This window comes from Vigna angularis, chromosome 11 (assembly GCF_016808095.1).
Source record: "Vigna angularis cultivar LongXiaoDou No.4 chromosome 11, ASM1680809v1, whole genome shotgun sequence".
In the NCBI taxonomy this organism is placed as follows: Eukaryota; Viridiplantae; Streptophyta; class Magnoliopsida; order Fabales; family Fabaceae; genus Vigna; species Vigna angularis.
The window spans coordinates 5,866,657-5,881,368 of NC_068980.1; the positions used below are offsets into that span (position 1 = coordinate 5,866,657).

Here is a 14,712-nt window from a genome sequence, read left to right on the forward strand (position 1 = left end):
CTACCTCAAAAGAATCCAAATCCCAAACCCTTTTATAAATTTACTCTCTTTCTCTTTCTTTTTCTTCCTCACGTGTATTAAGGATCACCATGTCTTCTGTGAGAAAAAAAGAGCCTCTTCTAACACCATACCCTTCTCCTTTTCAAAACACACTTGCGTAATTAAACACCACATTTTGATTTTGGATGCTTTTTCGTACCAGATCATCTAAGTATGCGACAAAAGAAATCAAGTTCAGTACTTCCAATTTTATATTCACCAATTGATGTCGAGCTTCTAGCTACTTGATATTGACTTATTAATTTGGTGAGGTTATTAAAGAGAGATTTATATAATTTCAAAATATATAAATAAGTATAAATTTCATTTTGAATAAGATTTTTAAAATTCACTTTTCAAGTAATATCAGAATCATTCGAAGTTTATTTCTCACGTTCAAGATGTATAAGTCTGGTGCATTGGTATATGAAGAGTGTCCAAGATTTCGTATTAATTAGAAACAAATGTACAATATACAATTTCTAAGGTTAAACAACATTTAAAAGGGAAAAAGAAAACCTAGTTGCATATATACTATATGAGTATCTATCTGATCACAGAGTTTTCACATTGAGCAAGTAAATTTGCGGCCGAAATCTTAATTATTCACTGTTCAGTCAATTATGTTACCATTGATAAGCTTTTTAGTGTCTTTTTTTCTTTCTCTTTTCTGTCATGAACTTTTATAAGGATAAATGACAGCTTTCTATATGTGCAGTTTTCGTTGTTCCTCACACGAGGGGTCAATTAATAATCATATTCGTAAAAGTAGCAAGGATTGTGAAAATCCTTTGCAGACGCTAATATCTTCTGCTTAATAATTACAAATGATTCTATATATCCTCTTTTCCTGTTCCTGAATACTGATTTTAAGGACACCATAACATAAGTAAACTCAAACCAATATATTATTGTTACATTTAATAGGATGTCATATATCAAAAGACTGTTCAAAGATTTCAACGACATATAGAAGTTCTAGATATAATTAAGATTACCTTATTGTAACGAAGAATATAATTTTTCTCCATTGAAAAGATATGAAACCTTGGTGTAGCACCTGTTTCTGCAGCTATTAGAAAAAATCATATGCTTCATCACTTGAAGAACCATAATCTTATTAATTAACAACAAAGCAAACTAATGCATGCACAACATCACACCCTGCAAGTGCTCGGTAGCAAACCGCTCCCTAATATTCCTCAGTAATTTCGAGAATTTTTTGTTACTGAGCACAAGGGCATGCAGCAGTAACATCTGCTACACTTAGTACTACTTATAAATAAACCTATTTATACAGAAATTGTCTAACTTATTTCAAGTGAAAATGAACATAAGCCATCTTATCATATACATAATTGGTGCAATTCTCTTAGTATACATGGATGAATTGCACCAATCATGAGATTGTTTAGTTTCATTTTTCCTTGAGTTAATTTAGACAAAACCTATATATTTCACATATATATAGCATGTTACATTACATATCATATCATGTATGAGCAACTTCATCTTCATCAGATCCAGTAACGCATTCTTTCTCATCCTCAACGAAGCCTTCATGGGAAGGATGTGGGGAGTGGCCTTTTCCAAAGGATCTAATATGGTCTTTTAGGGATCTTTTGTGCTTAAAATCTGAACCACAAGTGCAATACCACAACTTTCCGCAGTTCTTTTCGTGAGTCCTCCAGTCTCCTTTAACTGCAAAGGATTTTGAACACTTTCGGCACATAAATGGTTTTGCACCATGCTTTCTTTTGTAGTGGGTTTGGAGAGTTCTGAAGTCCTTCAAGGGCTTGGCTCTTGGATGATTGATGTTGTTCTTGCAACCCTGGGCACAACAGTAACATGGCAGCCTTAGCATTGCTGCTGGTTGTGTTCCTCTAAGCGAGTCTGGTCCTTTTCTAAATTCGGATCCGTGCCCCCACATATGCATCTGCAAATTGTTAAGGATTTTGTTAAATTCATCATAATATGGTTAACAGTATGATAAAGAACATCCTTAACACAGATGTTTCAATTTTTAAGACAGAATTGATGATATATTAACTACATGACTGAAGTAGTGTATATTTTAAATAATGAAATGATGAAAACAATGTGATTAGCATGAATTTTTTTCTTATTAAAACTAGTCACTTCAATTTTTTGATGAAAATTTTCATTTAGTATTGTTGGAGGCATTTTACACAGATAAATTTATGGGTCAAATTTAAGATAAGATATGAGTGAAGAGAAGAAAAACAAAATATATGTATATAGCAACGTTAAGACAAAAGAAAAAATCATTAAAAAATGAAGGAATATATAATAAATGTTTTCTAACCTGTGAAGTCAGGTTTTTTGTTTCATACTTCTTTGGTTTAATATCAGTTGTGCTGGAGACTTAACCTGGCACACTTGTTTAAACTGGCACACTTGTTTACTTATTTAAATTTTCATAGTACAAGACTACTTTAACCGTCCTTTATAGATGAGTTTGTTGTACATATTCATTTTGTAAATGATCCCAAAAACTTGCTTCAAATTAGGCTCATCAAATTATAATCCTTAATTAAGCATGCTTATGTGGGATCCAAATCATCTGTCCTCCTTTTCTTTGTATTGTTTTCTGCCTCTTTGAGTAATTAAAAGCTAGCATGTAAATAAACAAACTAGAAACAAAAAAGAAAATATACTTTCTAATAAATAAATAAAAATTGCTTTTTAATTTGAAAGGCAAAAGAATGGAGAACAAATGATTTCCATCCACTAATATAACCTACCAATGTTGGCCTTTATATGGACAAGCAGTGGCCATTGTCATTAATTAGTTGTTAACTCATTTTTCAAATAAAGGAAAAATCAAAAAGAAAAAAGAAAAGTGATTTTTAGTAATCTAATTAATAGAGATGCATATATATATATATATATATATATATATATATATATATATATATATAATGCCTCTTTAAGAATGGAAGATCATGTGCCTTCTCATCCCTTAATAATTTTTTTTTTAAAAGTCATAGTTCTTGTTCAAAAGAATTTGCCATGGTAGAAATTGTGCTACACTGCATGCATGCCTCAAACACCTACGACTAGTTCCTATGGTAGCTGTATATAGTGATGAGGTTTTAAACCCAAAAGGACAAATATGCACATATGGAAAGAGAAAAGGAAAAAAAGGAGAAAAGCATGAAGATATGGAAGTTCAATTTCCCTTTGAAATCCTATGGTTTAAAAGGAGCCTTTTGCTAAAAGTTGAAGATGGTGGTGATGGCGGGGCAATAGGCCATAGCTCAAATTTGTTAAAGTGAAAAAGAAAGCAAAAGGAAAAGACAGTCATTAACAGTCATGTTTATATAGCCATAAAAGTTCATTTGAATGATTGTTTTCATCTTGATGATTATTCTTCATCATCATCATTATCATGAAAAACTCCTACTTCAGGTAGGCTTGGATAGGGTATTCAAATTCTGAGTAGAGATCGATGCACACCAGGAAATTACTGCAAAATTCCCTTAATTAAATTGGGCACTGATATTTGTCCTCAAGATATAGTTTTTAGAGGAATACTATCAGATTGAAATTGAAAACATATATTCATTCACATACTAATTATGATATCATAGAATTTAGTTGCTAGAACTGCTTGCTAACAACGAAATTATTTTGTTTTAAAACCTATCCTTCCCCAGAATGTCTATTCTGATGCTGTGATTATTCTGCAGAAAACTGATACATACACAACTTTTCAATTTTTTATTATTATAAATCTCAAACGGTACAACGTTCCAAAAGAGCTGTTCTTTCAGATACAATACAAAAACAAAAGATTCCATTTCCCAACTTACTGTTGAACTGGTGTTAGATTCTATTTTGTTATGGTACTAAGATGGAGACGAAATTGAAGTGTAAACTATGTGGTAGGTTATGAGCAGTAATGAGATACTTAATTAATTCTAAGTTCCCACACTCTATTTGAAAGCTAGATCCTTGCATACTTCGTAGTTTTAATTAGGTGTCTGTTTAGAAACAAGCTAATTAATTTATGTGGAAGTAATAGAAAATCTTTGTGTGTTGTTTACAGCAAAAGATGAGAACCAACTAACCTGCATATTGTTATATCTATTGAAGGTCTTGCTGCATATGGAGCAAGCAAACTGCATCGGTCCGACAAGGATCTGTGCAGGAGTTGGTATCCAAAATCTTCTCTCCTGGTTAAAAGAACAACCCTGGAAGCTTTTCTTCAAGGGTTCTTCTTCCTTTACATGGATAATCTTCTTTTCATGATTATCAGTGTCAGGGTCTACTGTGTGAGGCAATCCAATGTGCAAAGCCACAGTCACCTGTTCCACCTTCTCTTCTTTCACTTCTAAACCATCTTTTTCATGGTCTTCCTTGAAGGGAAAAAACTGGATCGTTTCTTGGGAAAGTTGATCATGCTGAGCCAAGGAAGAAGGTGGTGATGATATTGAACTTATTACAGAAGAAGAAGATGGTTTGAGCCACTCGATGAAAGTTGGGGTTTGAAGACACAGATTCTCGTTTTCTACATTGCACTCCCTAAAACTCATGTTCCTCAAAGAGACTCCAAGGAATTGTGAAATTCTCCACTCAGAAAAAGGCCTATATCCAGACTTTATGAAAGAAAGCCTGCACTTATTGATCAATGAAATCAAGCTTTCTTTTCTCTTGCCTTTGAGGATTTTTTCTTTCTCTTCCTTTATTTTTTTTTTCACCCTTACTTTTTCTCTTTCTCCTCTGTTGGCCTTTGTTTGTTTCTTTTTGGTGAGAGAAAAAGGGAGACTAATTGGTGGGGATAGAAAATGACATGCAAAACAGGAACGGCCAATTTAGTAGAAAAGAATCTTAGAACAGTATGAACTCTGAGCTGAACTACTACTTGGTAATTGGTACAATGTGAAGCGAACGAGTTCATCCTTTTATATTCTCTTTCTAACATACAATGGAATTTGACTCACGTGCCCACATTTTCTCACACATTGACCTTAAGCAAATGATTTCAAATAAGAGGATGAAAACAGATATAGACGCATTAGGTCAATACCTAAACTGAGAAAAAGTATTAGAAATGACGAACAATGTTACGAGGACCTAGACAGTATGTTATGTAGTGTTTTATAATATATGTGCCGTGTAAACCAACAACAGCAACAATAGTACGTGTCATGTTGGTTAAGTTTCATACATCAATGATTAAAAACGAATATAATTCAGGCTTAATTGTTGGTGTTGATCATGACTGCTACAAGTATATGCTAATTTAAATAACTGAGTACGATATTTAATCCAAATTATTTCTTATTAATTATATTTGCCTCATCATTCTTAATTTATTCTATATCTATCTAATTAGTTGAGTTTTGTTCAAGAATGAAAAGAAAAGTTCTGGGGAAGGTTAGTTTCAAAGCTTCTCCCTCTTAAAAAACCAAGCTTTGTTGCTTATATTAATAGGACCCCAACTTAATCCTCTGGAAAATACAATTATAATAACTTATTCCTTAAATTTTATAATTAACTAATTAGATATAATACTAATATGTATTCAATATCTTAAAAACAATGATAGATTGACACATTTGACATGATTTTTATAATAGAAAAATAAAAGTGATGTATCAAGTGTATAAGTGTATCACAGTATATTTTTCCATAACTTAAACTTGTGTTACACAAATCTTATCCAACAAAAGATATTTATCAGACAAATGCCACGTTCAAATATTTATTTTCTCTGAAAATATAAATAAAGTTTAATAAACTCTCTCTCTCTCTCTCTCTCTCTCTCTCTCTCTCTATATATATATATATATATATATATATATATATATATAAACTAATTTCATCTTCTTTATCACTCTCTTGATATAATTTATGATGATCACAGAGCATGACTATATTCTGAAGTATTTTACCAACATTTGATTATGGAAAAAAAAGTAATTGTGAAGAAAGAATGGTATAAAAAGTGAGACATGCTGTTCTGCAAATTAAGCAGTATAGTACTGAGGATTTTGAAGCGTAAGCTGAACTGATCAGTGATGAAGTCTGAAGAGCATAATGGTTCTCACCGACAAAACACTATCATCACTTTCTTAAACGACAAATGCTTTCACAGGCTTTCTTAGCAGTTACTATCATTCTTTGACTTTCACTTATTTACTATGGATGCATGTGTTGTCTATACATGAATATATGATCATAATATCTATGTATGACCATGTATCTTCTATAAGTTTTTCTATGCATGTGAGGTCAGAAAATTACTATAACCCTAAAACAGTTCATTCTTGTAACAAGTTAACCACACTTGGTTACAAGCTTCACGCCACTGAGATATATGTGATCATTCTAAGTCATTTTATCATTCTGTCGAGATTGATCACCACATTTAACTGAAACCGTAACACCTTTTGTTCAGTTCTTGTTCGAACCTTAACCTTTCTCCGTGTTTGATAGCGAACCGGTCCAAAATCTGAGTCGAAGTACATTCACGTACCAATTGATTAGAATAGTTTAAGAAAGTTTATATAGATGTATATGATCGTAGCTAGGTGGTAAATTCAATGAATCATTCACTGAATAATCCTTGAAAATGGGTATCATGAATCAGAAAGATTAACCTGCATCAATCAAAATCTGAGTGGTTTGTCTTGTTTATATGTATGTTTGTATTATTGTCCCACGAGAGATGATACTGATATACATAAAAGTGTCCTTTGCACAAGATCAATCGTTTGAAGATGTTTTTGTTAATTGACAATGTAACTGCTAGTCACTAATTAGCGGCAAGAAATGAATTAGTGGTCTTGTCTAATTGTCCTGGTCTTGTAATGTTGAAAGAAATTCGTTGGTATGTTAATGTGAGGATTTTGACAATTGAAAGGTAGTGTTGGATTTGTACACATGTATACTACTGCTAGCCACGGTAGTAGGTTACCTTGAGACCCGTTTTCTTTTTGGCTTCATGTCACACTCATACCTTCCTGTGACCACTCTTTCGGGTAATTTAAAAGTTACTTAAGCATTTTTTAAAGTAATGTCATATTTATTCAAAACGTTTTACATAATATAGATATACAGAAAGAATCCAATTATACTGTATAAATAAATCTTGTGGTAGGGAACTAGGAGTGCATATTAGAATTTTTTAAAGTACAACAAATTAAGGTAGTATTTCATTTAGGTATAAGTAAGTTCCAAGTTTCTACCACTTTAGCTATTTTTATTAATTTTTGTTTGTTTATTGTACTCAACTTTTTTTTTTTGTTTTAATTTATTATTTAACTTTTGAATTAATTTAGTTTAGTGATGTGATTGTTATTTTGTCACCTTATTTTATTTTATTTTTTTATATTAATGGTAACAAATATATATATATTGAGAAGAAAAAATAGGATTGTCCGAAAGTTTTATACAAAACAAAAAAAAGAAAGGAAGAAAAAGATTAGAAAACACATAGTCATCACTATAGACACAGAAAAATCATTGAATCAATTGAACTATAAGTGTGATATACTTGTCTTATGGAATATGAAATTTTGTAGTTAATAAAAATGATACTGTAATTAATGAGAAATAACAAATGTTTTATATGATTTTTAATAATGACAAAAGTTCCTTAATCGTTGTATGATAATCTTGTTATATTGAATATATTTTTAATTTAAAGAATGAAAGTCATTTGTCATTTTATAGGAATCAAAATCTTGTTTTATATTAATTGCAAAACTTTACATGCATGTGAATATAAGTAAGGAAAATGATAGATAAAATAATAACTATCACTAATAAAAATATTAAGGAACAAAAACACTATTGAAAAAAATATAAAACTTTGATTAACCAATGAACAAAACAATTTAATGAAAAGTTTCTTAAAAATACAAAAAACTGTTACTGGTAAAAAATTTTATTTAAATTTTGGGTTTATTTACAACTTGTATAAAGTGCTGTTATAAATTAGACTTTTCAAGGTAGATTCCATATTTATGAGGATTTTTAGTTTGCCTTTATCAATCTTATCAAAATTCTTGTATTTTACTGAATTTTCGTACTGCCTTTGATCAATTAGTGGACTCTTCTTTATTCTTTTATATAAATTCTTTCTATTTTCATTGAGATGTGATGCTAGACATTGATATAGTATAATCTCTTTCTTTCAATTTTATATACACTCTAAAATTGAACTACTAGACAAATACTCATCTTTAATAATACTCGTTTAAGATATTATTCAAACTTGAAAACATACACGACAAGATGTTCATGCATGCACGATCACTATAGTTTTTAAATCCAAATGTTGACATAATTTTGAATCATTCCTTAAATTTATAAAATATTTTCGAATTTTATAAATTTTCATAAAGTTCTTTAATTTTGATAAAAACCATTAAATTTAAACTACATAATCTTTATTGTAAAATTTCTTTTTAAAAAGAACTTATAAATCATGTATTTTTGTCGTATTTTTTTTTATATTGATGACTTTTATTTTAGAATAGTCTTTAAAACCTAAATCCACTATTCTTAACTTTAATAATTAATCATAAGTTATTTAAATAAAAGATAATTACCAAGTATGAGACTGTAATCTAACTTGACTAATAGTCTTTCATTTAATAATATCTCCATATACAATTATGCTAAGCAGGTGGAAAAACTATTTTTTTATTTATATTATATATAATTAAATTTTATCTGTACTCATATTTTTATGATACTAAAATTATTCTTACTAAAAAAGAGAGGTAAATCTCTTGAGGTAGAGAGAGTATATAAGAAAGTCGAACTCCAATCACACGAAAAGATATTGTAGAAGTGTTCGAGTAAATAAAAACACATGAAAACTTATGAATACAAGAGTGAGTATGAAAAAATTTTGAATCCATACTTCCTCTGAGATAAATTTGCGTTTATAGGTTTTTTTTACCTTTAAATAAAAACTGAAAAAATAATCAAAATAGATGAGATATAATTAGTTATTAAATAAATGCTGTGACGGATGTTGAATAATTAAAAGAAAATTAAAATAGATATACTAAAATTTTGAAAATATGAAATATATAAAATATGCTAAAATTAAAAGGAAATTATTTATATATTTTTTACATGTTTGAAAAAAAGATTGGGTAGCCAAAACCTTCCTCGTAATACACTAAGCTCCACCACGGAGTAGCTACATATATCATAATTAGTTATCATCTCTTTTTATATATATATATATATATATATATATATATATATATATATATATATTTATTAGAAAGTAAATTGTTTCATTAAAGGATTACACTTGTCAAATAATATATTTATTACTAAACTTTAATAAGATGTAATCATTATGGTATATAAGAAAAATAAAAAGAAAAAAAGGAAGATAGGTATTAAATGTTCACAAAGATTTGTAATTCTAGAGCAAAAATGTATAAGGGAGTGGAGAACAAACCCCTGATCATAATTATGTATTAAATCTTTTGTCTTATTGTGTTGTAAAATATGTGCAACAATTAAAAATGATTCCAGATAACTAAAAGGATATATCTTCAATTATTTTGAAAATTAATTAACAATGATAAAGTACTTTTAATTATACTAATTATAAATCAAAGATTATTACGTGTACCTTTTTATATCATTATTGGGCATGGAAGATAAGCATGTTATATATGGCATTCAATTTGGTTTCCTCTCCATAATTACCTATTTTTAAAAGAATATATTGCTTCGCTTTGAAAATTTGTTCCTTCTCATTTTTTATATATTCTTGCAAATATAAAATATAAGTGTCACAATTACTGATTATACTAGGAAGATAATCGATTGATGAGAGACAACTAACGCAGGTATGCATGAACCTCATAGAGTGTCATTTCGATTTCATTTACTTAACTCTTTTAATAAAGAAAAATTATTTGAATTCTCCAATTACAACTAGAGTGTGTTCGAAGTACTAACATGGAATAAAAATAAGATAAGTTTATATTATATAAGTGATTACAAATTTTATTTTAAAAGTTAGATATATAAAATTAAGTTAGTTTTGAAATCTATTTTTTAACATAATATTAAAATAATAAGTTAAAGTATGTTTCAAGATATCAAAATATTGCGAATTAAATCATTCAAGACTATAATCTTAAAAATGGATAAATGATACAAAAATGATCAATGTTGAATATTTATTTATTTTGCTTTTTAGGTTTGATTTTAGATTGTATTTAGAGTTTTGAGATGATTTTGGATTGTATTGTTTTTTTTTAAATTATCTATGAAGTTTAACATTATTTTGTATTTAAATTTATTTAGATTTGAATTGAAAAAAAAAATTATATTGAAAAAAAATATTTTTTTTAGATTGAAAAAAAAAACTTATAATTAAGTGAGTCAGTGAGTCAACCCATATAATCTGTCAATCCGTGATGGGCCTGACAACATCAGCTATCATTGTTAGAATTATCATATCCACCATTATGATGTCGTTATTAGATTATCTATTAAGCTTTGTTCACCTGAATGAATTTGGGGGAGAGTGATTGAGGGGATTTGAAGGTAAATTTTGTTATTGTTTATTTGAGTGGATTTGGAGGTAAATGAGAGTGAATTTGGAAGTAAAATTTTTTAATTTGTCATATCAATCAAATCCTACACTAATTCTCACAAACTTTACTTCCAAATTCATTCTCACTTACCTCCAAATCTACTCAAATAAACAACAAAAAAATTTACCTTTAAATCCTCTCAAATTCTCTCAATCAGTCTCTCCCAAATCCATTCAAGTAAACAAAATGCAATAGTATACCTTTATCATAGTGTTTAGTGTTTTATTTAAATTGGAAAATGCTCAAAATGCAATAGTATGCTACTATTTTTTTTTTCAAACTTATGTAGCACTCCTATTATAGATAATTGAAGTGTGATCCATAAATGAAAGTAATGAGAAGTTGTCCCTTTCTTGCTAAACTCCTTAAGTTTAAGGTATGTTTGGAAAAAGTGAAGACTTAATCCATATCGAATTCTTAATTGGTTGATTAAAAAAAAGTTGTGCGTAATTGAAGGAGCGAGTCTTGGTGGATCTTATGAATGGGAAAGGAATAGAAAAATAAATGTATGTATAGTATGCACTAATATATAATTATAACGATCCTTAAAATTCAACATAAATGTTATAACTTCTTCCTTTCATCATTAACTTCAGCGTCTATTTTCAACATAACCCATCAAATCCACAAAGAATGGGATTAGACAAATTCATGGAATTAAAATTAGCTTGATTTGGCTTGACTAATTCAAACTTCTCATTTATAAACACAAAAATAATACTACGGGTTTTGGAAGTCAGTGGAAGTTAATTCATAACTTCACGTCAAGGTGATAACTCAGGTTAAAATTAATCAACGTTAACCAAGACTGGTTCAAAGATGAAGTAGGTAAAACATTTTTTTTAGACAAGGACTTTAAAATTCTTTCAGTACTAATATTTTTTATTAAATTAATTATAAAATTATGTTTAAGAAAAATAAGTCTTAAAAACCTTTTTTAGTATTAATATATTTTTATTAAATTAATTATAAAATTATGTTTAAAAACAAAGTCTCAAATTTTTTTAGTATTAATAAATTTTTATTAAATTAACTATAAAATTATGTTTAAGAAAAAATGTCTCAATTTTTTTTAATATTAATATTTTTCTATTAAATTAATTATAATTTTGTATTTGAGAATAAACTTTAGTTAAATGATTATTTAATGAGTTAAAATCTTTTTCTTAAAAAAATATGATTTTGTTTAGAAAAAAATAAGTTATCTTTTTTTTTTATAATCAATTTTTATTTTTATTTTCTTCTTTTATCTTTATCTTTAAGTGATTTTTCGTCTAGTGATGGTATACAAACACTTCTTGCTTTTGTTTTTTTATATTTTAGAGTTATTCTTTTGAGAGTTTTGATATATTTCATTCATTAAATATCATGTCTTGCACCGATCTTTTTATCCTTATTTTATGTTAAAAGAAATGAGTAAATTATTCATAAATTAAACGAAACACCTTATTGAAGTACATTACCAGCAACTTTTTAATTAATTATTGAGATAATCAGATTCTAAAATTACAACAAAGAGAATCAAATTTATAAGTTTCTTCCCAAAAAATTGACCTTGACCTCCTCTTTTCATGGTAATAGTTTTGAGACAACACAAATTTCAATGGAGAAGACCCAAAACTATGGAATTTTTCTTGGAACTCCATTGAAAATGGTTTTCCACATTCTATTCTATAAAAAAACATTCTCAAATAAGGTTTTGAGAATGGGTAATTTTATCTACATAGTTGTTGTCTATTTTTGACCAACATCCTTTGACATTCTTACTGTTCTATAGACAACTTTATATAGTTAAGTTTATGTAACTGACAGTTGATCATAATATATTAATACTACACAAGTTATTATTATTCGTATTATTTTAGTGGTATTAAGTAATGGTGCAACAAGAATATAGATATTTCAAGTAATAATGAATTATAGTGAATGACCCATAATATAATATAAATGAAAATATTTTGATGAAAGTGGATAATGAATAAGAAGTACATGAAGTTAGATCAAAGTTATGGTAAGTGTGGGTGAGGATCTATTTGAGATAATTCTTAATTAATTTTTATTTAAAATTTGCAAATTTACTTTGATAAATATTTAAACCAAACATTTTTATGAGAGAGTTTTAAATCCTTAAAAAAAAATAATTTCATCCTTAAAATCCTTTATCCAAACGTATAGAATGTTTATATATTTTAAATTAAATGTTTATTGTGAATCTTATAAGTTCTATTATTTAATGTTGGATGGAACACAATTCACAATTTGGATAGGTCGGAGTGCCCATTTGATAGTACAATCACCTGCCATCAAAAATGGGCTTTTAAAGTAGAAAACAATGTGGAATTTTGCTTCCTGAAATCTCATCATTACTAAATGCACCGTATATTAACACAAAGAGACTAAAATACCCTCTTACACCGCCGATACTGCCACCATTGCCATCTCTCGTCACTCCAGAGAAAGTAAAAAAGGAAAAAAATAATAATAATGCTATAAAGGAAGACCATTGATAGAGAACATGTTGTGGAAAAAAGGTTTTTATGGAAAGTTCTTTTTTAAAGATATTCATGTGTTCTCAAAAGCTTGTTCTAGAATGTTTATTCTAAAAATTTATTCCAGAATTATATATGTTCCGAGAATCTTGTTCTAAAAATATTAAAGTATAGTGTTTTTTTCTAGAACATATTTCACGAGTTCTTGAAATCCTATTCTGAAAATTTTTTTTCTAAAAATTCCGGTGTAGAAATCGTATTATGAAATTTCCAAAAAGTTTGTTCTGAAAAATTTCTTGAAGAAATAATCTGAAAATCATTTTTACGAAAATTTCAAAAGGGGATGCGCATAGAAATGTATCTATATGATGTGAATTCTTTTGGCAGATTATGATATTTATCTTGTTGTTGCTTCTATGATACAAGAATCAAGTGCCACCAAAAGCTTAAATTTTAGTTCACAAATAACCATTAAATTCAAAAAATAGCATTTAATTAAAGGGATTACCCGAAAATAAATGTAAGGCAAATGATATTCTATTTAATTTCTTATCCAAAAAAGAATTAAAAGTAACTTTTACAATTTGATACTACCTAGAATTAAATTAAATGTAACATTATTTAATATGTGTTTTTTTAACAATAAATTTAAAAGAAAGTAAGCAGAAAATTTGAAAGATTTGAAAATAAAATTTGTGTTATTTTTTTAAAAGATTTGGAGATGAAAGTAAATGGATTTGAAAATAAATTTCATATAAAATTTGTAAATAGTTTTACTAATGTGATAACTAAAAAATAAAATTGTAATAAATTAAAATATAAGATTACTATTTTACCTTTATAATATATATATATATATATATATATATATATATATATATATATATATATATATATATATATATATATATATGTATGTATGTATGTATGTATATATATTGATAGTAAATCTACACTTTCTTAATGTGGCATATGACCAACACACAAACCTTCTTCATTTGTTAAGTATAAGGACCTAATTTTTTTTATTTATTATTTTAAAAGAAGATGGGGGAGCAATCAGTGCTGGGAAGCACCAGCCGCCCCATAGAAAGAAGTGGAATTTTATTTTATTTGGCAAATGGGGAGCAGCAAGTTCGGGCCCTTGCTTTCATTTTTGGCACCATTCAAAAAGCATTACGCGTAGAAGATAAAAGGGGGTAATGGGTTCTGCACTGTGAGAGTGAAATCCTTACCGCAAATTCGTGAGAGAGGTGAAGTTCAGAGCTGCTGGAGTTGCAAAGAGGCCTTGGTGCTGCAAGTCTTGGGGGAGATAGATTCAAGATTCACAAAGGAAGTCTTCAAGAGGTAAGGGGAGTAAGATCTTTTTGTTTGATTGTTGATATATACTGTGTTTGATGCAAATCTGGGAAGAAGGGGATGAAAAATGGGGTTTCTGGAAATTTGGTGCGATTCTGCAGAATTCTGCAGAACGCACGTTCGTCCTAACAGTGCTTGACCAAATATTGGTTGGCTGCTAAGCGTACGTCCAAATAGTGCTCGACCAAGAGTGGTCGGCCAAAATAGAACGAGCG

The 14,712-nt window shown here is 28.4% G+C and overlaps 1 protein-coding gene across 1 annotated transcript; it reads right to left on the reverse strand.

The window, feature by feature from the left end:
* Nucleotides 1–1,140: 1,140 nt before the first annotated feature.
* On the reverse strand, nucleotides 1,141–4,918 carry LOC108333624 (zinc finger protein WIP3). Its single transcript, XM_017569095.2, has 2 exons — nucleotides 4,134–4,918; nucleotides 1,141–1,975 (listed from the first exon to the last, which is right to left on the reverse strand). The coding sequence occupies exons 1-2, from the start codon at nucleotides 4,596–4,598 to the stop codon at nucleotides 1,532–1,534; spliced, it is 909 nt and encodes a 302-aa protein (XP_017424584.1). The 5' UTR covers nucleotides 4,599–4,918; the 3' UTR covers nucleotides 1,141–1,531.
* Between the last annotated feature and the right edge of the window lie 9,794 nt (nucleotides 4,919–14,712).